Here is a 27,504-nt window from a genome sequence, read left to right on the forward strand (position 1 = left end):
CCTATTTTAATAAACACCTTAACATTACACTAAGCTGCATCCGTCTTAGCGCTTGACATATTCCTCTGTGGAATATGTTGCGAGGAACTTGCCAGAAACACCATCTCTGAGTCTGTTTACTCCATCTTTTGGCAGTTTGGTCCTTATATCAGTCAGAGAAGCAAATTCTAGTGTATAATAAATAGTCTTAAGTGGCTAAAGCAACGGGGGTCATACATACAACAAGGGAAGGAGATAAATAATAACATGTCAGGAACATTTGGATAACAAATTTGGACATCCCAGACTAGAGTGAGGTTCAGTTGAACTTGGATGTGCTTTTCAGCAATTCCTAAAGTTTTAGTTGCTCAATATGAGATAAGATACAGAGAATCCTCCAGATGTAAGATTAATATTTCTGTCAAATTAGTATATGAAGGCTTTTAAAGTAGTGCACTAAGTATTCAGGTTTATTGCTTAAGAAAAAGAAAGCAGTACAACAGATAAAACTACCACATGAAAGCCTTGTAACAAGAATTGGGCATGCCCGCTGCTGTAGATTTTACATACTATTCACTTTGTAATACTGTAGGAGGTCAGAATGGATTTAGTTTTATTTTTCATTAAATATCAGTAGATAAGTAATCTATGAGAACCTGAATTCATGGATACATTTCTCCATCCAGAAAAGGTTAAAACAGCTGAAGAGTTTAGAAGCGGAAATGCTAGCAACCAAAAATATTGGGAAGCACAAGGGCACAATGGGTGCAATCCATATAAAAATGTATCTTGTAAGAAAACCATAGGGTATTTTACTATAGAAGCACAAACTGTAAAGAAATCACTGGAACTGAAAAAAAACTCTTATAAAAAGGTCAAATATTAATCTCTGAAATGTGTCATAAATTAGCATAAAAACACTTGAAAACTGGGTCTGAATTAAATACATGTGTTCAGTACCTGCTGTTAAAAATTCATATGCAGTCATCCTAAAACTTGCCTCAATTTATGCAAGATTGGTGGATGTTTCAGAAACAGTCACAACACAAACGTGGAGATATCATTTAACTATCTGGCTTCGTGATGTTATATTCCAGTGGGGGTCATTTCGCCAGTAGGCCACTTCCATGCTGCTGACCAAGCTTTTTGTATTCTGAACCCAATCTTTCCCCTGCTGACCAATTATCAGGAAACTCAGAGACTTACTGTCTCCTCACTGTAGTAAAGGGATATAAAGGAACTCAATGCCTCTGCCCTGTTGCAGTCGTAAAAGGGGATACCGAGCGGAGCAGATATCAGGTCGCATTTAAACTTTAGGGTTTTTTTTAGGGATTGTCCCACCGGCTTTTCCTGGACTGAAATCTTGGAAGTGTTCCTTACGCTCCTACACTGACACAAATGTCAAGCCTAACAATATAAAGGAGATAACGTCCATATCATCGTGTGGTAACCTTAAATGATCCATGGAGCAATCATTTATGTAGGAGTCAAGAAGTCTTTAAAACTGATATATAACTGAGGAGCACAGCAAAGTATTCATTAAAGATTATACTCAGAGATTAAAATGTATCTCTTAATAATCTCTGTCAGTACTAAACTCTACCTTCTTTAACTTGAACCTAACTTTATTGTCCTTGTTGCCCAGCAACAAGGACAATAAAGCTTTCTTCCAAGAAAAAGTTTATTATCATCCTCATCTTATCTATTTTCTCATCCCTTCTGGTGCTATAAAGTCACATTAAGTTTGCTTCATTGCAAATGGGCTTAGTGAATTAATTTAATTATCTTACCAATCAAAAATTACATTGCGTGCTAACAGCACAGACCTAAGGAAAAGTGATGAGTCGAGCTGCAGTGCAATTAAGAGGCAAAGGGTGGAAAGGACAAAATTGTTGGGTCCATACTTTGTCTCCCTCTACTGGTTGAAAAGTGTCCCTTCAGTCGAGCAATTAAGCAGCAGTCAAAAGCTCTTCCCGCTGATCCACTGGTCTCATTATCAGTCCATGTAGAGATGCTGATTCACATCCGGGACCAACAGAAACTGCTCATTTGTTTGAAACTGACTCCAGGTAAACGGCATTCCCTGCTGGTTCCACTGTTGAATCACAGGGCAGTCTGCCCCCCCTGTCTTTGTTGCCAAAGGGCAGGTTCTCCTCATGTCTGTGTGGTGGGGAACCAGTGGAAAACTGTATCCATCTCTGTGGAGATCCAGAGGAGTTTTGTCTATGTTTTGCATGTCACTCGGCAGATGGGGAAATGAGGATGTCGGACATTCAGAATTCCTCACGGCTGTACGTCAAGGGGGAAAAGATTATTTTCTTTAATTTCTGAAAAGTTATTGCATAGAAATTAAGATAGTACAGTATGTACTTAGGAACAATTGACAGTAGTGATTTTAAGTGATATTGTGATCCAACAGGCAGGCTTTACCCTACACCTACCCTATTGTTCATATTTAAACGAATAAACACATAAATACTGAATAGAGTTTACCATCCCTACAAATCCCAAATGACTTGTGAAATCGACATAAATTTATTACATGTTTAACGTATGGCTTCATAGATAGGCAATTTTATATGATGACCAACAGACAGGTAGGAGGGAAAATATTAGAATAATACCTTTTTTGTGCAACCTTAAATTAGTTCATAATCACGATCATTGGATTCTTAATAGATTTTTAGCAGTTTAGTAAATTCAAACCCAAGCCCATCACAGGGAATGAAACTTTTTATAACATGTACTCTCATCACTGACCTTTATATCATATTCAGCTAAACTACAATCAAGCTGATCTCCAGCTTCTTTAACATCATTCTTAAATACTCTCTATCAATATGAATAAAAATGAAATTGAATGAAAATCCTCATAATCAAACAGAGAAAGATTATTAAAGACAGTGATTTGGTCAAAGACAGTTTTCCTGGATCTCACCTGTTTCTGTTGGGAAGAAGCAGCAATTTTGCAGCTTCCTTGCAACAGTGCTGTACGAGGAGCTGTCCGCATTGACTTTTGCCATTCCAGTAGCCTTGGAAACCGCATAAACAAAGTTTAAATACCACAATGTCACCAGACGTTTGTTAAAAACACAGAAATCTCATTTGGAAATTGCCTAGCACTGCCTAGAAATTGCCTAGAAAACTATGCTCGGAAAAATATTCACAGCGGCATGTTTTAAGGGCTTTAAAGTAAGATATCACTGGTTTGCACAGTACCTGTTGAGATGTGAAGCTGTGTGTCATTGTTGGATTCACAGGAACAAAGTCACTTTGCTTTTCAAAGTCTTCAGCTGCTACAAAGAAACACATTTTAACATCTATGAGGCAAGAATCGATGTGTTCAGGAGGACTTTCCACTACCAGTGTGTTCAGCTCCATTTATTATTGTCCAGTGGTCAAATTATACACATTCTTAACACATCCTCGCCACCCACACTCAGCTCCCAAGTATGTGTGCATCACACACAGACACACACTCACACTTACTCTGCGTACTACCTCTCTGCTTGGCTTCTCTCCTCCATTTTGCACGTCTGTTAGAAAACCAGACCTTTGAGGGACAGAAGCCACACCTCAGGAACAGACAGCTTAAATGTATATGAATTGCTTGATGCTAAAATTGATGAAAAGTCTACCTTGATGGTGTCCTCGGGAAGTTTAATTTCAGCAGATAGCTTCTCTCTTGTGTACATGTCAGCATACTGGCTGCGAGAGAATTCTGATTCAACACAGAGAAATAGATCTTTAACTATTACTGAGTCTAAAAATTATGCATTGTGTTAGTTTGAAATAGCTGAAGAGGTTTTAAGTCACCTTGCTCAAGTGCTCTGCTCTGCTCTGGCATAAAGGTGGTGCGGATTCTGTGCTGCACACCTTTGGGTTTCTGTTTTTTACTGCACTCTGTCTCAAACTTCTCAAACTTCTTTGCTTCTTCTTGAGCCAGAGAATACAAATCTGCACATATGGAAACACACAGACTACATGCAGTTAATATTTATACATTTATGTGTTAAATTGTCATGTTCAGTGATAAAAATTCCGATCAAACTCGATAGTCTTCCTAAACCGTTATAAATGACTTCTCCAAGGACCAAGTTACTTACCCTGCTCAACCCTGACATCAGCGTTGAGGTCCATCCACGATGGTCCGCGGTCCAAGTGGATCTTTCTTAAAATCCTATTTATGGACGACACCTTGCAGAACACAGTGTGCACAAAACACCATCAAGTGCTGGAATCGTTTCAGTGTAGTTAAAGTACATTTGAATTTTAATCTTACTTACGCTGGGGATGTTGGAGGCCTTGCATATCCGCGCCGCTGCGAGACGTTTTCGGATTTCCCAAGCAAAAATAGTCGGATTTTCCCTTTTGCACTGGATGATCGTGGAGATGACACTGGGGGTGAGAAGTCGGGGGCGGCTCCCACCGATGGTCTTGGGTTCCAGGAGTCCTGTGCGCCGGTAGCGGCTCAGGATCTTACTGACGCACCCGTTGGACACCTAAAGATGCAAGTGAGCTCCACTGTGTTAAACAAGAATAATCCGTTGATGCTGCATTTAACATAACCTCGCAAAAGCTTATTTTTTCGAAATCCAAAGTTGTTGTTTTTTTTTTTGTTGTTGTTGTTTTTGTTTTTCACTATTCAGGTTACCGTACCCTGAGTATCCTGGAGATCTGGCTTGGACGGACTCCCTCCAAGGCCAGCTGAATCATTTTTCGTCTCTTGGGTTGTGGGAGAGGTCTTCCGTTGAGAAACATTCCTCCTAACTGGTTGACACTTCCACCACCTTATCACAACACATACTAAATTGGTTATTTTTTCTAATTAACCGAATACAACGAGTCCACTAATATGTCTTACTGTGGTTCATATCTAATCCATATTCACTGATTTGCAACGAATATAAATAAGTGGTTAAAAAATGAAAATGAACCTTTATTTTCCAGATCAGTGTTCGTTCCGCACATCTCTCCTTGCTCCCAGCCTTGATGATGAAACTGAAGTCAAAACTATAAGAACTTTTTTCCAGAGAGGGGGGAAGACCTTGGACTGCAATGTGAAGAATGCGATAAATTAGAATTAACGAAATTGTCGCGGTAACTCCACTCCAGTCTGGTGAACGAATTACAGTGAGAGGAATCCCACCCTTCAGCAGCAATTTATAGACCTGCACACCTCAACATGACGTGGTGATCCGATTGCTGAAATGTAAATAGTCTACTGCTTTGAAAGAGAATGTGCTTGTTAAAGGCTGGACATGTGCTTCAAGTTGGTGCGTTTAAGCGGCCAGAATCTTCGGACATAGAACAATATCCTAGCTTTAAAACCACCTGTATTCTGATCCTTTTCGGCGATTCACAAAGCACGTTTGAAGTAGCCTATTTTAAAAGCAAATGCAGACGGGGGAAGACCAAGTGAGTGATAGGAACGTATTTTGTAGAAGAATTTCCCACAAAGCGTTCCGGCAAGCCAAAATTAGAGCTCGGTTTTTGTTGTTATAATAACATCTAGACATGTCATAGTGTGAAACATCCAATCAGATATAACCTGCCCCCACATCATGTCAGCATCTTTGCACCATTTACTAGTGGGATATTACACACTGCACACTTGGGCAAAGCTGATGCCACCTGAGCGCACTTTACTAAATATCTTGGCAATATCTGATCATCTAAAGCGTCACAAACAAATAGATTAAGTCTGTTTTTAACGTCTAGCCCGTGCACTGCTCCAGCAGCTGACACACAAAAGAGTAATATCCGAGCTTGGGAACTCAAAGAGCTTCCTTTTGCGCAGTAGCTGGTTGCAGTCTTAATTAGACAATGCAGTTTTCAGCGCAGCACACTTCAGTCCTTCTCTTTTCTGCTTTGGCTCTTCTTAATGTAACGAAAATACATACCTAAGCGTCTTGTTTCAAAGAAACTACATGGTCAACATCAGTGTGTTTCTCATACTTTAGTGGGTCACGTGACTTGAACATCCTCTCCTAGGTTAAGTGGCTCAGATTAAAATGATCTCTGGTCTCCTTTCATAAAACAAACATTTGGAAATCTGCTCCTATGACGACTGCCATATGGTAAAGTGCTTTTGATAAATCATAAATCCATCACAAAGTCTCTTTATTACATTTTCTTTGAAAACGTGAACAAATAGACTCCTATATGGGCGCAAGGAAAGGGCCAATTGGGGGACCTCTTTTTATGCAGAAGAGGGAGGCTAAAACAACCCTCACAGATGTTCCTTGGGCAGCCAGCAGATAAAAATACGTTGTAAACGTTTCAAAGGGAAATATTTGACGAGCAAATATTAGCCTATGTGAAAACCCACACGAGGCTCGTCTTTTGGTCTGTTTAATGACTAATTGAATCATTAGTTGGGTCCACACAGATCGAAGTGCCACCGAAATAAAGGCTTAGATTTTAAAATGCCATATGGCCCAAATTATACATTAACCACGAGTTAGAGGATAATAATACTGTGTGTACAATCAGCCAGGTTGGATAGAGGACAGCCATTTTTGGACACCATCATCTCCTTGCCAACCGACACAAAGAACGACCAGGGCGACGGTTTCTATTTATTACCAGCGAGTCAGCGTGGTCATTGATTTATAGTACTTTACTGCACATACAGTGTGTGCCAAACGAGAATAATTAAAGAACTTATGCTGTGTTGTTAAGACAGCAACACGTTTTCGTTGTGCGTAAATTTTAGTATGTGCTCGCCAGGGGAAGGGGTGAGTTTCAGCGCTTAAATAGTGCCACGGACAATATATACGTTGTAGTTGTATGCCATAGATCTTTGTCTTGTGTATAAAAACTTGCGTATTGGTGCTTTACTGCTTTACTGTGTCCTAAAGCGTTTAGAACTGTGAAAAACTCAGCCGCGTAAAAAGGTTACCACAACCTCTCCAAAGCGCACCGAGTAGCTGTGTGCGCAACGAACTCGTTTTCATGGTCAGTTTCCTGCATCCTGTTACGAGATGGCAACGCGATTCAAGGAATGTTGACCTTTTTGAATTCTAGTATCGTAAATGTTCCCGCATTCTGTGAATGGAGGTGATTGTTTTAGTTTTTAATCATTGTTAGATATCCTACATGCGGTTACATGGCCGCAGCTAGCAGGATAAAAGACGGAAACAGTCTGTCCTAACATGGCATTCAGTGTAAATGTGACTTAAATGCTTATTTTTATTTGATTTTATTTTTTACTTGACGGAACTAAAAAAAAAATTAATGCTGATTATATTTTTAACAGCTTAAATTTGGAAAATACACGCGTTATTCACACATTTTATGCAAGGTAAGTCATTCTTGCAATGCTTCATGTTCCACATGACCAGGTTTCCCAACATTTAGTCGCAACCTAACCCCCCCACTTTTTAATCATTAGGATTTGATTTATTTTATTTTTTTTACATTTTCACAGATCCCCAAACCAAACTTTATGCAAACGAAAATAAATCACTATTTATCCTTTTTTAAACACGTTTTAATATAAATATACATTTTGCGCTTTGTTTCTTCTGTGTTCTGCAGCACGGACACAGAAAATTATAAATATATTTTATCTGGATTTCCCCCTTAAACCTTGTGCGGCTTTGCCATATCAAAGCATGCTCAATAACATTTGATTTTTTTTTTTTAAAAATTGTAATATACCTAAACGATTAAAAATAACAACAAAAATACAAGCATTTTTAGATCGTCAATTCTATGATTTGATTTAGTTCAAAGGGTTTGATTTCACACTGGTTTAAAGCATCAAAAGTTTTATTAGCAGCTCCAATTTAACGGTCACCAGGTGCCCAAGAACACAGTGTTCTGGCGCTGGCCTGCCTTTGTTTTGTTCTGTTTTGTCAATAAACCAGTTAAACCTTTATATGTTCTATGCTTGGGTGAGCTCCTGTGTGTGTTGGACAATATTTAGCTGTCAACAAGCTAGTAAAAACTTCCCTTGCAATCACTGATTGACTGACCTGAACATACAAACATGTGAAAACAGTAAAGACTACCAGGTTTAAGACTTGGTGATACTATTTATAGGACGTAAAATGAACGTGAAATGTGTATATATGTACACACAACATACAAGAAGATGAATACAAATTGAAATCAGATATACATGAATCAAACACAGCATTAAAACTACTGATAGGGGAAGTAAGCACTGACCTATTTTGAGGCAATGTTAGGTTAGGAAATATTAGTTTCTCCCATTCATGTGGATTTTACATTAATATCACCACACACTACTTACACTACTTACCTAAACAATGCTGACTTTGGACCACTATAGTCTGTCTATCTATCTATCTATCTATCTATGGAGAAGGATGACTGTCCTGCCAACTTGAATACTAACTAGAGTTTTAAAAAGCCCATAACGGAGATTAACCTTTACATGAAATATATAAATATACGTAAATGCATGAATTATAATTATAGTGAAAAGTGAGAATAATGGGGTAATTGTCCAAGTTTCTAGCAATACCTTGAAAACTGTTAAAAACTTATCTTCAAGACACTTTTTTACTCTGCTGCACATCCTGCAGACTGCTGACAGTATTTTAAATAATGGAGTCAGCATCGCTGTTGGGGAGATTATCATTTTGAAATTACCCCGTATTTTTTTCAAATAATACTCCTTTATTTATTTATTTATTTAAAAAGGACGTCATGTCAGTATAACTCAGTCTACATATACACCAATGCATCAGCATAGCCCAGTATTCATGTTACTTAGAGGGAAAATACAGCTGTGGTCACCCGCACACATCATGAGCATGAATGTCATGGTAATTCTGGGCTTTAAATGGTTTCTTTGAACTGCTTTTTTCCAGCATGAAATGATTGCTCAGCTTACATCTTTAACTTTAGAAAGCAAGAATGTGGTGTACAAGTTTGACTATATTTTAGATTTTCACTAATCCACAGTATACATATAGTTCTTTACAGTAAAATTATACATGCAGGCTTAAATATATACATACCTCAAACAAGCTAATGGCAACATTCTGGCTGGATATTTGACTACCCTTCTTGTCTAAATTGGTCAAGTTCATTCAAACTGGTTGGTTTCCTGACATGGACTTAACTTTTAAGCACAGATTTTCAGTTGTGCTGAAGCTGGAGCTTTGAGACATCCATTCCAGAAACGTAATGCTAGACTGCATTACTTATTTCAAAACCAGTTTTGATGTGTTGTTGGAACACCCAAATGTGTTCAAGTTTCACCCATCTAGATTTTGAATTGAGGTAAAGTTAAAGAATCTGGGGGTAATCCTCCTTCTTCATTACTCCATCCACTTTGTGCAATGTACCAGTAAAACTTTTCTCTAAAAGGCATTTGGCTTGTCCACATGTGCAGCTGCAACATTCAGTCAAGCTTGGCGGTGTTGATTTTAGACCAGAGTCTCCTTTCTTGGTCGATACAGCCCATGGAAAACTTGCTTCAGTGTGGACAGTGACCCTAGTGTTCCAGCAGTTTCCAGTTCATGGCAGCCTTGAGCTCTGATTGTTTGTGGGATGTTCCCGAACATCCTAACAAATGCCCTTCCATCTAAGGGTGAGAGTCCAGGTCTTCCTCCAGACCTTGACAAAGTGGTGAAACAACCAACTAACTTGTACTTATGTACAGCTGTTTGAACTGATGATCTTCAAATCTACAGTTGTTTAGAATTAGCTCCAAGAAACCTTTCCAATGTCTAAACGAAACACCCAATTCTTATTTTAGTCATAAAACATGTTTGCTGTACAATCATAAATACAGGCCATTTGCCATTTACCATTCCCCTCTGAAAAAAAGAACAGTTCAAACAGTTAAAGCCCAAAACTATCATGATAGTGATGAAAATGAAGAGTGTTTACAAATGGAAAAGCACTCTCTAGATCTGCATAATCAGTCATTAAAGTATGTAATTTCATAACTGCCTATATCACACTGCTCATATACAGAACACAGGTGACAAACCGAAGTGAAAAAAACAAAACCTTTATGCTTGGCATTCTGTTGGAGACATTTTAGCAGCATAGTTTGATTCCACTTCTTCGCTTACTGCAAATCAGTACAAGGAATTTCTGAGAGATTGTGTTTATTCATTGATGTAATTGAAGGATGTGATGTATTCAGATATTCTGATGGTTTCTTCCAGTATGATTAAACTGGAGAATCAATACAGGCAGTTTGGCCTTTTATTTGAAATAAACACAAACCTTCTCTTTGGTTTTCCTCTGTTCCTCCTGCCTGTCAGCTTCATATTCAATATCTCCAGTATATCAACTATCCTTCCTCTGCAAATGTCCAAACCATCTCAGTCTTGCCTCTCTAAAGCAAAAATTTGTGAATATATCTGCGTTATTTCACTGTTATTATTGTTTATAATACATATTCTTTGTTTCCATCAACCAACCTTTAATGTATTTTATTTGTCGCTTTGGGGGTGTGTGACGAAATTTACGTTTTTCCGACACGGCTTGAAGGCAGCGTTAACTGGGGTAACACTGTGCTGACGTGTCGTACCTCTTGCACCGGAAGTCTTTATTTCAAGTCGCTTACGCGGTCAAAAAGCATCTCCATTAACTCCTATTGACGCTGGTCTCCAGACCCGGAAGGATTTTCACGTGCGTGGCAAAGTGTGTTTCCGGTATAACGTGTGTGTTGATCGGTGTTCAGCCTTTTTCTCTTGGCTTTCATTAGAACAGTCACTCACCTCAGAGTCCCAGCTCACTTGCCTGGTTACCCGTTAACGGCGTTGAATCTCAAACCGGTGGACATGGCATCTGTTTCGGGACCAGCTCAGACAGCCTCTGCTTCGGCTCCTCCTCTGCAAAGAGGAATCGTGAAGATGGTAAAGAGCCTAACGTGGATATGTGTGCACACTGCGTGAGTGTAGGGAGGCAGCTAGTTAGCTCAGGGACCCAAGGGCTAATAAAGACTCATAAAACTCATATAGCCTTAAGAGATCTTATTTGATGTTACAAATAATACGATCTGTTGAATGCATCTGTTGACAATGTGGTGCTGACAAGTTTAAATAACTATCTTAGGCGATTCGCCACTAAATCTGCTAGCCTGCTAGTAAGCAGAAGGAAACATTAGCATGATCGCTATCTTGATAGTTAGCTGGAAACTATTTGGTTAGAAATTCAAAGTTTATTGGAATTGAGTTGTTTTAAAACCCACTGACTGGTTTGAGTCACATTTTCTTGTAGACGAATTTCCCAAGAACTACTGCATTTTAGTAACGTGGGAGCTGTAACGACACCAGATGTTTAGTTTCTCAGCTAACGGCTATGCTAGCCAATAGCTAACATATTTACTTTAAAGCAACTGGTTACTTATATGAACAAAGTTCGTTGTGTCTGTAAACACTGTCCACTTTGTGTTGAGCAGTAGTGCAGATTAAACCAGTTTAATCAATGCTTCCCAGACTAGCGTATAAACTAAGTTGAGAAACTCCTGTCCTCTAGTTGCCGTTTCGCGTTTTGTCACGGTTTCCTGCGGGATCCGCTGAAACATCTTCTAGCTTCAAAGTGTCTGTTAATAACGGCGGGGCTCCAGACATTGTAAGATTGTAGCTGGCTGATGTGTCCCGTCAGCTGAAGCCACAGACGAGGGATTTTCTCGGTGTGCTGGTTAAAACCAGCCAGAGAAAACTGACACGTAGCTGCAGTTTTCTTGCCCCCTATAATCTGCCATTCATCTCGGTTGTGTGTAACCTATGTTTGTCCATATGTTGCTTAGGGTTGAGTCATGGGAAACTTTATTCAGTGTCAGTTTTTTTTCTCGTGTATTTTCAGTTTCAGCCTGGGCACTTCTGCTATCTTACTTTGTTTAAAACAATTTTCATATATATAATTGGTACATACAGATCCGTTTAAGCACCTCTCATGATGACAGTTTCATGGTGTGTTTCAATGAAGTCATTTAACATACGAATGAGCTGACAAAATTAATAAGTTAGTGTTGTTTGTTTGTTTGTTTGTTTTTTCAACTGCCCTTTGTGGCCCATACAGACCTCCGTACTTGAAACAAACAGACAAAAAACTACTGTCCAATTTCTGCACTCTATTAAAGAACGATGCTTCCCAGTCTTTCAATTCAATTTATTTAAATAGGACCAAATCACAACAACAGCCTTTGAAAACACTGAAAGAAGTTGATGCATTATGATGCATGACAAGAAGTCTGAACAACTGTTTTTTTTTTTTATGAAGGAGTTTGTATTTGAGAAAGGTGATCAGTGAGTCAGGCAGAAAATTCAGGGTGTAGAGAGGAATGGGTTGTTCGTTTTTTTCCCCCCCCCCCCCCTCTAACTGTCTGTTACTCGTTACAGCTACATCTCTGTTTTGCCTTTACTTGTAGGGAGTGGAGTCGGTTAGTGGGAGCACCTTTGATTTGATTTATCTAGAGCAGATCTTAGATCAACAACACCCAGTGATGCTTCCTGCAGACACCCTGGGGAGTTAGCAGATAAAGGTTGTTTGCTCAGATTTGTGTAAATGCCATGGTTGTCAAACCCGACAGGAGGTTATCTTTATTTAAAAAAATATCGTCTGTGCCATCACATGGGCTGATCTCGCCTTGCATTTGAATGACAGTCACCATAGTAACGTAGTACGAAGCTCCTTTCCAGTCAATTGTACAGGCACATTAGCATCCACACTGTTGATTTCCTCTTTTGCTGACTAATTGTATTTAATGTCACACCAATTTAAATAATTCCACAGATTTTATTCACATCTTTGTGTGTGTGAAATTATTATGGTTTAAGAGCAGAATCTGTGGTGTTTTTAACCAATATTCGTACTTTTGCTTCTGTTGTACCGAACTAACCATTTATATTGTCTTCTTTGCCAGGTCTTGTCAGGCTGTGCCATCATAGTTCGGGGTCAGCCTCGAGGTGGCCCACCCCCAGAGCGTCAGATCAATCTCAGCAATATCCGAGCTGGGGCCTTGGCCCGCCGAGCCGCACAGGGCCAGCCCGACAGCAAGGACACCCCTGATGAGGTGAGTGGTTCTGTTGGTTTGTGTTTATATTTATGTTTGACACATATCAGTGTCAGTATGTTACCAATAATGGTGTGTCGTGGAAAAATCTGAGTCAGTGTGTTAAAGAGTAAGTGCAGGTCATATGCTTAATGAAATTTAAAGGACCTGCATTTGTTGATTTGGCTGGTTCCTCACATAAAGGAAATGTGCACACTTGCTGAGACATTGACCAAATGAATCAAGTCATTTGCATGTGCATCAGGGACATAGCGTTAGTACACAATTTTAATTGTTTCAGTGACATATTTAAGAAGGGGCCAGCATTAGTGTGGCTATTTTCATGTCAATACAACACACCTTTATGCTGGTCTTGTGGCTGTGAACCTTGGAGGCTAAAGGAAGTTTAAGCTGTAGGTGGTTCCCCAACATGTTTTATCCAAAAGAAAGGATTGGATTTGTACTTGAGCCAGTATGTCTTTACTATTTGTTTACATCTACTGATACTGACATCTACTGATGAGTCAAATGTCACCTTTTCTTGTCTGCAATGTAGCCATGGGCCTTCCAAGCCAGAGAGTTCCTGCGGAAGAAGCTAATCGGCAAAGAAGTGTGCTTCACAGTGGAATACAAGAATATGCACAGGGAATACGGCATGGTCTACCTGGGGAAAGGTGTAGTGCCATTTCTTAAACTACAATTATGCTTCTTTTTAAAATTGTAACTTTAGTTTGTATTTCTATTATAAAGCCATGTCATTATGTGGAAAACATAGGTTGCTTTTTTTCTAACTCCTGGGACCTCCCTGGGAACCGGATGCCCTGCCTTTCTTTTTACCCTTGCAATTTTCTGACGGTACATTGCGGTAGACTAGTGAGGGTAATACATTTTCTTTCTCTTTCTTTTTATTTTAGACACAACAGGTGAAAACATTGCTGAGTCCTTAGTGTCCGAAGGCCTTGCCACAGTCCGCAGGGAAGGATTCAGAGGGAACAAGTAAGATTTTTGGTTCTATTCTTTCTGTTATGTATTAGTGTTTGTTTTAAGAGTTTCATTTTTTATGATTTTTGGAATCTTAAACATAGTTGGTTTTTTTTAACCAGTTGGGAGACTTTTTTTTTTTTTTTTTTTGCATGTAGCTTCTGTGTATGTTTAATTATGTTGAGAAAAAAAGGCACCATAGCATTGCAGCTGTGTAAAAGTAATTGTCATAAAAGTATGTAAGTATGTAGTTGAGATCACAGGCATGGCTGACACATGATTGGACAGTACTCGTGAATACTTCTCGTGGGACACAATGTCAACACGTTTAGGTGTTGCTGCCGATCCGATCCCATTGCATTGTGGCTGATGCAGAATTTATAATAAGAGTTTAAAAAGTACACTTACTGGATAATATATGTATTTTTTTTTTAAATCAGAATATTTGAAAAACAAATCACCCATAATGAGTAATAAACTTTTCTGTTATTGTTTAAAAAGTGCAGTATGTAAGTGAATGAGGGAAGACACACCTGCAGAAACGAGATTCAAGAAAACTATCCACTCACAATGAGTTCTTCGACTGCTTTCAAGAATGTTTTGTTTATACAACATATGTTTGGGATGTGATATGGTTAAAATGTCAGGGTGATGGTAGCAGGAGTTACTCGAGTCTGTCAAGGTCAGTGCAGACGGCCTATTCAGAAAGACCAGATAGAAATGTACCTGATACATCCTTCTTCTGTGCTCAAATTGTTTTGAGGCTTGTTTTGTCTTGTCTTGTCTAGTTATTGATTATAATTGTTGTATCAATGAGTGCTCTACATCTCTAAACCCTATGTTACGTCTATGAAAGCTTTAGCTTGGTAGTGAAAGCAAAAGTAAACAATTACTCAGAATCTTCTCCAGCCAGATGACAGCACAGCAGGTCTAGACCTGATCCAAGTTGGTAATTTCACAATTCTAATGAATGGTTTTGTTTTTTTCAAAGACATGGTCTAATTTGATCTGGATGGATATAAGATATCCTTTATAAGATAAAGATGTCATCTATGTGCAGAGACTAAAACTAGGAACTAGAAACTAAAATGAGGATGTTTTAAAAATAATGTGGCCATTTGTTTTATTAACTGAGAGAAACATTACTGGCATCATCAGTCTGCTAACATGACAGCATTGTCATTCAGACTGGGTCACTTTTAGTCCTTTCAGCTTCATTGCTTACATGCAAATGATCCATGGCAACATGCATTATATAACACTGGCTCCAGTAAAGAGTAGACAGACTTTCAAACATTAGGTCTTTATGGCTTTGTCATCAAGACAAAACGAAAGTGTTTATGTTTATACAACAGCGCTTTAGGACAGGGAAATCAGAAGCATACAAGAGATGAATGTTTTTATCTAAATGACGAGGTAGAACGTTAGGGTGTACATGCGTTTGCCACTTAGGGTGTTCTCCAAGGTGGTTGGCATCTCAAAGATACACGAGAGACATGCTCAGTCCCAGTCTTGTGCATTTTATCTGCTGCTGTGACTGCAGGCGGTTTAGATGTTTGCTGTGCTGAAAGTGACTGAGCACCCTGGTAACTTTGCCATAACAGTAGCATAGACTATCCTATGATGTCAGACCTAGTAACATTTTTGCATACATGAAACTTTCAGGTGGCATCTGCATAGAGTGTGTGCTACAGTGGGGCAAAAAAGTATTTAGTCAGCCACCGATTGTGCAAGTTCCCCCACTTAAAATGATGACAGAGGTCAGTAATTTGCACCAGAGGTACACTTCAACTGTGAGAGACAGAATGTGGAAAAAAAAATCCATGAATTCACATGGTAGGATTTGTAAAGAATTTATTCGTAAATCAGGGTGGAAAATAAGTATTTGGTCACCTCAAACAAGGAAAATCTCTGGCTCTCACAGACCTGTAACGTCTTCTGTAAGAAGCTTTTCTGTCCCCCACTCGTTACCTGTATGAATGGCACCTGTTTGAACTCATCATCTGTATAAAAGACACCTGTCCACAGCCTCAAACAGTCAGACTCCAAACTCCTGCCATGGCCAAGACCAAAGAGCTTTTGAAGGACACCAGGAAAAGTATTGTAGACCTGCACCAGACTGGGAAGAGCGAATCTACAATAGGCAAGCAGCTTGGTGTGAAAAAATCAACTGTGGGAGCAATCATCAGAAAATGGAAGACATACAAGACCACTGATAATCTCCCTCGATCTGGGGCTCCACGCAAGATCTCATCCCGTGGGGTCAAAATGATCATGAGAACGGTGAGCAAAGATCCCAGAACCACACGGGGGGGACCTGGTGAATGACCTGCAGAGAGCTGGGACCAAAGTAACAAAGGTCACCATCAGTAACACACTACAACGGCAGGGAATCAAATCCCGCAGTGCCAGACGTGTTCCGCTGCTGAAGCCAGTGCATGTCCAGGCCCGTCTGAAGTTTGCCAGAGAGCACATGGATGATACAGCAGAGGATTGGGAGAATGTCATGTGGTCAGATGAAACCAAAGTAGAACTTTTTGGTATAAACTCAACTCGTCGTGTTTGGAGGAAGAAGAATACTGAGTTGCATCCCAAGAACACCATATCTACTGTGAAGCATGGGGGTGGAAACATCATGCTATGGGGCTGTTTTTCTGCCAAGGGGACAGGACGACTGATCCGTGTTAAGGACAGAATGAATGGGGCCATGTATCGTGAGATTTTGAGCCAAAACCTCCTTCCATCAGTGAGAACTTTGAAGATGAAACGAGGCTGGGTCTTCCAACATGACAATGATCCAAAACACACCGCCCGGGCAACAAAGGAGTGGCTCCGTAAGAAGCATTTGAAAGTCCTGGAGTGGCCTAGCCAGTCTCCAGACCTCAACCCCATAGAAAATCTGTGGCGGGAGTTGAAAGTCCGTGTTGCTCGGCGACAGCCCCAAAACATCACTGCTCTCGAGAAGATCTGCATGGAGGAATGGGCCAAAATACCAGCTACTGTGTGTGCAAACCTGGTAAAGACCTATAGTAAACATTTGACCTCTGTTATTGCCAACAAAGGTTATGTTACAAAGTATTGAGTTGTATTTTTGTTATTGACCAAATACTTATTTTCCACCCTGATTTACGAATAAATTCTTTACAAATCCTACCATGTGAATTCATGGATTTTTTTTTTCCACATTCTCTCTCACAGTTGAAGTGTACCTCTGGTGCAAATTACTGACCTCTGTCATCATTTTAGGTGGGGGAACTTGCGCAATCGGTGGCTGACTAAATACTTTTTTGCCCCACTGTATGTACAATTTTAGTTGGTTGTATTTTATGTGTTAGGGTGCCATAATCAAATATGTTGGCACAACAAACCATAAGTGGGTCATTATATATGTAACTGATATTGTAGATTTGTTCCACTTAAAGATTGCTGGCTCAGTCAGTGCTATTAAAGTAATTTTGATGTCAGAGTGTTTAATTTGCATCTAAACACTTCGCACTTGGAACAGGGAGGAAATCACTTTTGGCAACATGAGGTAATCTTCTTGCTAAGGCTTATCGCAGTACAAAACTGGAAAATCCGTAGGGAGATATACATAAGTCCTCAACTAGTTAGACTGTAGAGAATTGAGATGGAGCCAAAGTATCCCAGATGGTGGCAGCATTACCCTGCTGCTATATCAGTGTCCCTCTGAAACTCTTTTCTGCCACATTGCCCTTAGGCAGTAATTCTCTAAATACACTTGCACATGCAGAGCTATAGGACAGAGTGCTGTATATCCCCCCCAGTGGCAGTATTTGCACATTACACACATTACAAGCAATTTGACTCACGCTGCTACATTTATATCTTCCAATATGAACAGAGATGATGTGACTATTTTGCAACTAATGACCTATTTCAAGCATTCTGCGCAATGGCCTAGAACAAGCACTAATGTAAATTATGCTTAAAGTGTAAGCTGGCATCATTTGGCCAAAGGGGAACCCATTATTCAGGAAGGACTGGAGGCCTCAGTTTTTTGCGAGTGCACTAACCAACAGTATCATTGCTCTTCATGACTGGCTACATTGATCATACAAACTATGGTGTGATAATTATGGAGCTGATGATAATGATGATGGCTTTGGACAGTGCAGTTAAACATGTGCTCAGAAACTGAAGCTGCAGCTTAGCCTGTTCACAAATTTGGTGCACAGCAGTACACCGTGTTAGGATGGTACTGTATTTAATGACACGTTTTGTAATGCTACCAGCGCCATTTATAAGAAAACTATGACTATTCTGTTTTTTTCCCTTTCTTTTTCTCCTTTAGAAGTTAGAATTGAAATATGTGTTTAGCTTTCATATCGAAGCTAACAGATTCATCATTTGAATGATTTTTGCTTTGACTTGATCAGTCGTAGAAAATGCTGTCTGTAGTGCTGAACCATAAGGGGACTGTATTGAGTTCAGTCATCAGTCTCGTCTTTTTAGTTTTGCATCTTAGTCTCTGTCACTATGTCTGCCTGCTTTTTCTTTGTAAATGGGTAATCTGTTTACAAAGAAAAGCTAGACCCTGAAAATTGGTTAGATTCCTTGTGAAATATTAAAGCCACAGGATGAAGGGGGAGCTCGACTTATTGGTTTATAAAGCCCACCCATCAGAGCCGCCCCCCCACCTCCCGTTGCTTCTTTTTAACTGGAGCCCCAGAGGAGTACTGGTTGAGGGGTGTAACTGTCTGAGGGAATAAGCTGTTTTTCTTCTAGGTCTCACTATTCACAGGGAGTGGAACCCTTCCAGTCAAGTACACCAGGGAGCACGACTTACTATAACCTCTTCGAACTGTACGAAGACTAGAGGGAACCGTTTACTAAAGTTCCGCATTTTTGTATCTGTTTATGGTATTTTGGGTTGCACAAGGGAGACATGAGGTGATGAAAGATTTAGCCTACAGCATGTTCAAATGTAAGGGAATTGGAAAGCTTCTCCTTGGCCCTTGTTTCTCCAGCAGTCTTGCTCAGTATTTCGCTCTCTCACCCGTCAATATCTGTTTTGATTTGAAGTAGTGTTGGTTGGAAGAGTTGCTGACCTAAAAAGAAAGCGGTCTATTTGGAGACATGGATAAGTTTGCTATCGTCTTCCTCCACACATGAAGTTATTTCTATATCTTAACCAATCTCTGCTTATGAGTTCCTCTTCTTTTATTTTGTGGCTTTATTATTTTTCTTCAGTCTGCATTCCTTGATTGCATTCTTAGTTTCTCTTTCTGTATCTTTGTAGGTTTCTGTTCCCAACTGGTTCTTAAATACTAAGTAGCTTAAACAAAATTGACTTCTTACAGAAAAGTTTCACCATTGTTGCTCAGTAAGCAAGAAACTGTTTCAATTCAATTTGAAGTTTGTAGCTAAATCAGTGTAGAGGGGAAAGTGAACTTGACTGCATTTTGGGCGCGTGGCCAAAAGCCCAATTAAGAGCACACAGCTGGAGATGGGGGGGGATATGTGTGTCCGTATGTGTGTGGCATTTTAAATGCGAGCCACTTTGTTGGCTCTGCAAAGTGAAGCAAGATGCGAAAAATTTCAATTTCTCTGTTTATTTTTAAAAACCTCTTGTCACAGACCGCAACTCCCAGTCGGTCGGCCTTTGCTTCTTGGAAAAACAAAAACCCGCCGGCCAATTGAAGTTCTGAATAATTAAAGTTGTGCGAGGCCTCTCAAATGGCATTAGGCTGCACAATTTAGGAAGCCAGCATGGAATTAATTATGGCGTTTGTAGCCAGCTGCGTGGCTGCTTTTGAAGGAGCTGTTAAACACTGTTATTGTCGCTTCACAAAATGCTCAGATACATTTTTAAGCAGTTGTAATCTGGTCATCAGCTGGTTGCCAATAATACAAGAGTGCAGTTTTTTTTTTTTGGAACCGGCACTTAATTTAACAAAGCTAAAAACCATTGCAAGCACATACGGTCCTTTTTCTTTTTTTAATTATCACTTTTGCATAGCTTGTGACAGTTTTGTTGTGTGGGAATAAAAACCCTCCAGTTGGGGCTGTAGTTCTGTGAATTTGCGATGAAGCCAACATGACAGAAGTCAGTTGTTGTAATTGTAGTTATTGTTATGGTAATTTTTTTGCCTACTGGTATAGAGCTTTGAATCGACAGCCGGCATAAGAGAAGCATGTTGAACTTAACAAGGGTAGCGACTCTACAATCAAAACCTTTTCCTGCTTGTTAAATACAATGTGTGTGTGCCTCTCTCTAACCAGTGTGAAATTAATTGCAGCTTGTTAACAAGCTGAGCCAGTGGTGGTTGTCAGAACGGTTTTATGGTGCTCAAAGACCCGCTAATCTTTGTAGGTGCTGCTTGTAACATATAACAATATTTAACTCAAGCTGTTACAGCTTTAATGCACCTGTGTTCTTTAACAGAAATCATTTAAATTTCAAGGTTGGTGAGAAGCCACATATAAAGTAGCGCCGCAGTGGCAAGGTTTCATGCTGCATTGCGTTTTCACCGAAGGGAATCTTTTATAGTTGCCATGGAGTTTTTCGTTTTGGTCTCGCGGTTTGTTAAAATTAGAGAAACTCAACTGCCCCTGCAGTGATGAGCCCACACACTGCGGCTGCATTCAAGTTCTCATAGAATAGAGGGCTTGTCAATTGGCAAAATATCTCTCCCATAGTTTTCCACATATTTAAAATTGCATCACAAAGCTCATATAGAGAAAAGTTAGCGATGTTATTTCTTGCATATACATTTAGCACCATACAGATTTTACAGCTTTAAGAGCGGTCAAAATTTTGAAATGTGTTTTTTGTGGGTGTTCATTTTTTGGTTTTGGTTTTTTCAGTCCAGAGCAGGCCAGACTGTGTGACTTGGAGGACCAGTCAAAGGCCTCTAAGAAGGGTTTGTGGAGCGAGGGTGGTGGCGCGCAGACTATCCGCAACATCAAGTACACCATAGAGAATCCCCGCAACTTTGTCGACTCCTTGCACCAGAAACCTATCAATGGTAAGGAATATTAGATGGACTTTTACCTCACTCTTGAAAAATGAATGTTTGGCCTATGAAGAAAAACAATACATGAAAATGTAAAAAGAGATTACATACATAACCTCTGTTTGTTTATTTGGATCATGGGCCTCATGAGCACTACATGTTGAATTGTACTAAATAACTTTAGAGCAGGAAAGTTTGGGCAGTGCTGTTTTTTTTCCCTTTAATATTGTGATCTGTAAGATTCTTCAGAAAAACTGATCTTATTTAAAATTAAGACTGTTAGATCATATCTTTATAAGGCAGCAGAAATCAGTTGATGTGGGCTTGGATGTTTTGTCCTGAATATCCACTTCATGGCATGTAAGGGCACACACTGTCTCGCTCTTCACCAGCTCATTCCTTTGGCCCTCATCTCGACCTACTCGAGGTGTAATGTGCCACTCTATTTCGAGAAGAGTGCCGGTAACAGTGGTTAAGCTCATTTCACCACCCTTCTGCAGAATAGAAAAATGAACAAGGGGCACTTTTTCTTTCTTTCATTTCTTATTCTTGCCATTTATGAGAATCTCAGGGCTATTTTAAAATTGGAGGCAGCAATCCAGTCGAAGTATTCTACACACAAAAAATAGCTGTTTAAAAATGGGTATGCCAGTTTCTCTCATCTGCTCATGCTACTCCCTGTTCCCATTGACATGCATGTAACACCTGTACAATCACATGTTCTATAGAGAGAAACCTTTAAGACACTGAGTGAGCCCATCGCAGAAGATTATTTAGGGGTGAAATTCCTTTTTTTTAACAGTTACCTAAAAACCTGTCTAGATTAAATGCCCCTGCATTGAAGTCTGTTGTAATGCATATAAATTGGTTGTTTTTTTCCCCCCCCCCCACACACAAAGAATTATGAAAGAAGTATGTACTGGGAAATTATGAAGCATGCATTCAAGCTGACCACAGTCAAAGTGCTTTATTCATGTAGTGTCAGTTCAACAACAAAAGTGATCTCAAGGGAGTTTAAATTATAAGGTAAAAACACCAATGATCAGACAGTCCCCCATGAAGTGACATGTGGTGACAGTGGAGAAGAAGAACTCTTAACAAGGAAGAGCAGACAGACAGAACAGGCTCTCATTTTTTGCAAATACTCGAAATAAAGAGGATTAAAAAACAGACTGTGAGAGACAGTGGATTAAAGCTGGTTAATTATAACTTTAGTATTATTATTATCATCGTTATTATTTCAAGCAGTTTTGTATTCTTGATTATTTACATGACTCTTCATTAGCTTATCATACATTTATTAAACAAAAGTGTGTTTTATAAGATAATTTGTTGGCATTTTTGCCTTTGTTGGATAGTGAAACAGTGAAGATGGACAGGAAGGTGAGGAAAGAGGGGTGCAAGACATGCTGCAAAGGGCCACGGGCGGGACTCAAACCTGGGCCGCTGCTCTCTGAGCTAAATGGGCGCCTAACAAAAGTGTCTTTTAAAGGGTTTAGTTCATTCATACACAACTTAGAGAAAAGGTAAATAATACATAACACATAATTTTAAAAAAAAAGCTAATTAATTGCACTATTACCACACTATGGCGTGAAGGAGAGGTGAATGAGACGTCCCTCTGAACTTACAGCGCTTTCTAAATTCAAGATTGTTCAGAGTCACCTGACCTAGCCCCTAACTTCAAGGTTTATAAAAGAAAAAAGTTTTAAGGTTAGTGCGTCTGTCTCCTGAGCTCACATGAGAAGCTGTTTCCAAAGGATAGGTTTGTGATGAGAAAAGCTCTTAAATTCAGTTCTCAATTTAACATTAGAAGAGATGGTAATATGGGAGAAATGTGATCTCCTTTTCCAGGTTAGTACTTCTTGTACAGCATGTTGAGTCAACTAAAGATTTTTAGGACAACTAGATGACTGGGAATTACAGCAGTGAAAATAAGTAATGATAGAGTAGTTTTTCAGCGTCCCTCCGAAACAGGATGTTCCTAATTTTGACAGCATTGCACAGATGAAAGAAGGTATTTCTTGTGATTTGTTAAATGTGTGTGTCAGGGAACATATGCTGGTCAAACTTGACTCCAAGATTCCACAAAGTTGTCATATCATGTTAATTATATTTTTTGCAAAATCATTCGAAGCAGCGGTTTATGAACACGATGTTACTTTTAAGGGTGTGAAAAGTATTCCAGTTCATTTTAACCAACATGAGCTCAAACTGATCACAGCCTTTTGATGTCAAAAAGAAGGAAGTGTTCTTCCTTTAAATCTAGAGTAGTGGGTTTTGGATGAAATGTGACTTTGATGTGGAGTTCAGTCTGTGACTTTCTCCTCTCAGAGGACAACTCTTTTCAGTCACACTGTTCATTAAATCATTGGGTTGTGTGTGCCTGGTTCCTGTTTTGAGTTCAATAACAATCACTCATTGAGCTTTCTAAAAGCAATTGGATTGCACCCTGGATCACTAATAATTCACTCCTAGATTTCCATCTTTTAAACTCTACATTTTCTTAAGCCAGCAGTTGCGTGATTTAGTTTTGTGTAGTTTACAACAGTTACATTTAACTTTAAGAACTTGAGGTATTTAAGCACATCATAATTTGACACACAATCTTTCCTCCCTCGAATGATTTTACATTATGTTGTCTCTTCTCCCTTTAGCCATCATCGAGCACGTGCGGGATGGAAGCGTTGTTCGTGCCTTGCTGCTCCCAGACTACTATCTGGTCACTGTTATGCTGTCTGGTATTAAGGTAACCACCACTTATTTGCTGCACATACAATTACATGTTACATAGTGTGGTTTTATTAGCTTTTTTTCTGCAATTTAAACAATTAAGTCTCTGCAGTTTCTGCAAGGAGATTGAAGTAACAACATGTAGTTAAATAAAAGCCACCCAGCTATTTTTTTTTGGTGGTTTTTGACAGTTCCTTCCAAAACCCCCACCCTTTTTTATTTCTTTTTTTTTTTTTTTTACATAAGTAATGTCTCTTTCTGTCACTTCCTTTAGTCTGTTTATTCTAGCAGTGGTGTTCTTGCACATTTGCCCATCAGTCTCTTTCATCAAGTCCAGCTTTGCCAATGGATCACTTAAGATAAATAATGTTTTTCATCCCCCACTTGAAGACATTTCATTCATTTCAAGGTGTTCTTCGCCTCATTGTTCAAAGACTTGTCTGCTTGTCTCGCCCATGGCGCTTATATTTGTCTGGTATTTTGCCACGCTTCAGACAAGATTAGAGATAACATGCACATCAAGGTGACAACAGTTAAGAAGACGGCAGGCACAGTGAAAAGAGTTTCTTGCAAAGTGTATTTAATCAGTTATACATTTTAATGCACAAATACTTGGAAAACATACACTGATTAGTGCATGGGTAATCTATATTTCTTTTTCCGTTTCTCTTCCTCTCAGTGTCCCACATTCAAGAGGGAAGGAGATGGTACAGAAACGCCAGAGCCATTCGCAGCAGAGGCCAGATTCTTCACTGAATCCCGTCTTCTTCAGCGAGACGTTCAAATCATCCTGGAGAGCTGCCCCAACCAGATCATACTGGGCACCATCCTTCACCCGGTAAAACACCGGAATCAGTACCTAGTGGTGACATTGTTAATTCTTGGCTTTTCGTTTTATTCCTTTTGGGGTTTTTTTTGACCGTGCTCATTTGATTTTGTCTCAGAATGGTAACATCACAGAACTCCTGCTGAAAGAAGGGTTTGCACGCTGTGTGGACTGGTCCATGGCTGTTTACACCCAGGGAGCTGAAAAACTCAGAGCTGCTGAACGGTACGCAACAGAAAATACATTTTGACACAAGCCAAATTCGATTTAATCAGCTGTTTTTAGTGTTTTCCAGCCAACTGGATATTTCTAGTCACTTGATTAAATCATATCTCCTGATATCTGACTAATGATGAGTATTTTATATTTTTATTTTAAATTTTATTTGTCGTTGTCTTTCCAGATCTGCTAAAGAGCGCAAGGTTCGGATCTGGAAAGACTATGTGGCGCCGACAGCTAACTTGGATCAGAAGGACAGGCAATTTGTAGCTAAGGTGAGGACTTAAAGTGGTAATTTGTAGTCTTATTAAGAAGGGGCTTGATATGAGGATCATTTTGCTTCATCGGGGGGGGAGAGAGAGCATGTGTAGAGTGTAAATCTTTGTGCATGACATGAAGGCATTGTTAAGTATGTGTAAGACTTGAATTTGGTTGTAAAAGGAAGCGAGAAAGGCAGCTTCACTTGGATTCACAAGTTGATGCTTTCTGCTGCATTTCCAATTTTCTCTCGGTATCGCAGCAAAAGCACGAGCACTCTGATGCTTATAATGAATTATCTCTTCCTGACACTTCTTGCTTTCACGTTTACACACCCCAATGAATATATAGGGAGAAAAGATCCCCTCAGTAAAGGTACAAGGAATGCTTAACAGCAACCTTGAAGCAATCCCCAGGCAAATTAGTGCCAAATTGCTGGCGTGTGCTGTAGCAGCGGCACAGAACGACCCCAAAAGCCAACAACTAGAGATATTAGCTTTGGAGGTTATTGGCCCGGCCCTCGGGAGAAAAGAAACATCCATAATATCAAGTACAGTGGGGGTGCAGTCCATCCTAAATGTCAGCACATACCGGTTCAAACCAAATAAGATTGACTCCTTGATACATTTGGTAATATAGCTTAACCTTGTTGTTACAATGAGATAACACATTACAGGGCACTTTAATGCAGTAAAGCAACTCTAGCCTTAAAACGTCAGCTTTAAATGTGGCCCCTTCTGAGCGTTTTGGCTAGTTGTCCCCATACCTTCCCCTTAGTAAATATATATATTTTTCTCTCTGGAAACGCTTAATAAAAAGAAAAAAGTTGAGCCTTTTGGAAGTTTCTTTTGTCTGCATTTGCTCCCTCCAGACCCCAAACTTTTAAGACCCTGAAAAATTCATAGCCGGCCTAAGGGTTACATAAAAGGTGTTGCTTTGGCAATCTGCTTACAGAATGAATTTGATAAACTGCACAAGCATATAGAAGGCACCAAAAGAAAACTATGAGCATGTATATTTTTTTTCCTGAGTCAGAGGGAAGAGGATCGAGAGAGGATAAAACATTTATATTATCGGTGCGAGCTGCGTTTAGATCTCTCTGAACCCCCTCAGTAAAAGAGGGTTGAATGTGGGCAGTGTGCAAGTGAGGGAACATTTGGTGGTGAGCTCAGGGGAGTGTATGAAAAGCAGGCACAAAGAATATAAAAAAGTGAGAGGTAGAGGGTTAAAGAAGACACTGAAAGTGTAGGTTTGTGTGGATGTGTATAGGATGAAAAGGAAATGAGTAGTCAGTCTTTTTTTCTTTTTATTTATTTATTTATTTATTTTGGCCTCCTGCAGTGCACTGCTCATGCCCCCAGTTAAACTTTGATGCACTTTTGAATTTTTTCTCAGGATGTTTCTTTGTCCTTTACTTACCTTGCAGCTTAAGCTTGCTCAGTGTCAGCTGCTGCTACGTTAGCCAGTTTATTTGGGGATTAGTTTAGATATCGTACTTTGTGGATGTGGTGACTCGTCTGGGTGATCTCCTTTAAAGTGCAACTTCCTTCTATAACTTAAATGCTGTCTGTTATAGCTTGCAAAGTAATTCCAGTGAGTGATAAGCCTCTGAAATGGCAGGAGGACCACGCAGGTCTAAAAATGTTCCCTTAAAAATTGATTTGATGGAAAGTGTCTTGTTGACCCTGCAGCTAGTTGAACTGTTTTAAAGCTAAGTACATACCGGGCAGGCTAAAGTTACGCAGGCCTGTCACTCCCCTTCTGCACTCGTCCCTGTTACTTTTGTCGGCACCTAATGCTGCAGTGCAGCCACTCTCACAAGGACACTTTTATCCATCAATCCCATCATCATACACTCCTCCCCTCTCCTCATCCACTCTGCTTTTCACTTCTTATTACCTGAGTGATGGATAGAGTGGAGAGACGCAGCGGGTCCAATCCCCACAAGTCAATCCTGCTGACGCATCTTCCTTTTTGACTGTCTCGACTCTTTCTCCCCCTCCTCTGCTGGGACTAAAGAATAGGAATGTAGGCCATGTCCCAATAGTACCCCCTTTCTCCCCCAGGTAACCACTGACTTGCAAGGTGATAGACAAAGGGTGACGTACTGTAAAGCCCTTTGCCAAGCTCATCAGCGGCTTGTCAGGAACACTGCTGGTGATGAGCTCATCCAAATCCATAAGAATCATATGTATAAGGTATCTGGATTTACTGCTCTCCAGCTGGGAGTTTTAGTAGTTGCATAAAGATTTTCTGATCAGTGTTGGGAGTAAAAAGGCTTATGGGTGTGCTGTTAAATGTAATGAGGCATAGGTGCAAAATACAATTAGTAAGTATGGCTTAATACTGTGTGTAAGACAGAAAGGTAACATGTGCACTGCCTTTAAACCAAGTCAGACAAACTGGGCTTAATGTCTGACAGCTTCTTAAAATAACAAAACAAAATGACACATTTGGAGAGAAAGGCTTGCAGGTTAAACTCTAAAGTTGAGCAGCAGTAAAGTAAGAAAACGAAAAAAACAAAAAGTTTTAAAGTT

At 39.7% G+C, this 27,504-nt stretch overlaps 2 protein-coding genes across 2 annotated transcripts in view; one reads left to right on the forward strand and one right to left on the reverse strand.

Annotated features, from left to right (window-relative positions):
- Nucleotides 1–135: 135 nt before the first annotated feature.
- Nucleotides 136–8,095, reverse strand: pax4 (paired box 4). The gene is made up of 10 exons (XM_040036060.1): nt 4,917–8,095; nt 4,639–4,769; nt 4,266–4,481; nt 4,086–4,176; nt 3,796–3,936; nt 3,618–3,700; nt 3,469–3,532; nt 3,199–3,275; nt 2,918–3,011; nt 136–2,268 (listed from the first exon to the last, which is right to left on the reverse strand). The coding sequence occupies exons 1-10, from the start codon at nt 4,948–4,950 to the stop codon at nt 1,976–1,978; spliced, it is 1,224 nt and encodes a 407-aa protein (XP_039891994.1). The 5' UTR covers nt 4,951–8,095; the 3' UTR covers nt 136–1,975.
- A 2,498-nt stretch (nt 8,096–10,593) lies between these two features.
- Nucleotides 10,594–27,504, forward strand: part of snd1 (staphylococcal nuclease and tudor domain containing 1) — a 173,470-nt gene continuing 156,559 nt past the window's right edge. Inside the window, exons 1-9 of the mRNA XM_040035415.1 lie at nt 10,594–10,832; nt 12,845–12,994; nt 13,530–13,647; nt 13,888–13,969; nt 20,783–20,943; nt 23,589–23,680; nt 24,344–24,502; nt 24,609–24,715; nt 24,894–24,984. Of these exons, the coding sequence (XP_039891349.1) occupies nt 10,758–10,832; nt 12,845–12,994; nt 13,530–13,647; nt 13,888–13,969; nt 20,783–20,943; nt 23,589–23,680; nt 24,344–24,502; nt 24,609–24,715; nt 24,894–24,984 (1,035 nt within the window). The 5' untranslated portion in view covers nt 10,594–10,757. The remainder of the gene's footprint in view (nt 10,833–12,844; nt 12,995–13,529; nt 13,648–13,887; nt 13,970–20,782; nt 20,944–23,588; nt 23,681–24,343; nt 24,503–24,608; nt 24,716–24,893; nt 24,985–27,504) is intronic.

The sequence above is a fragment of the Simochromis diagramma genome, unplaced genomic scaffold, assembly GCF_900408965.1.
Source record: "Simochromis diagramma unplaced genomic scaffold, fSimDia1.1 OVJJ01000816.1, whole genome shotgun sequence".
In the NCBI taxonomy this organism is placed as follows: domain Eukaryota; kingdom Metazoa; phylum Chordata; class Actinopteri; order Cichliformes; family Cichlidae; genus Simochromis; species Simochromis diagramma.

Bases quoted from the DNA above. Each gene is read 5' to 3' on its own strand.
- pax4 (XM_040036060.1), bottom strand. From the start codon at position 4,950: ATGTGCGGAACGAACACTGATCTGGAAAATAAAG. The intron at 4,770-4,916 runs GTTCATTTTCAT...TGTTGTGATAAG, and splicing joins CACTGATCTGGAAAATAAAG to GTGGTGGAAGTGTCAACCAG. The intron at 4,482-4,638 runs GTACGGTAACCT...TTGCATCTTTAG, and splicing joins AGATCTCCAGGATACTCAGG to GTGTCCAACGGGTGCGTCAG.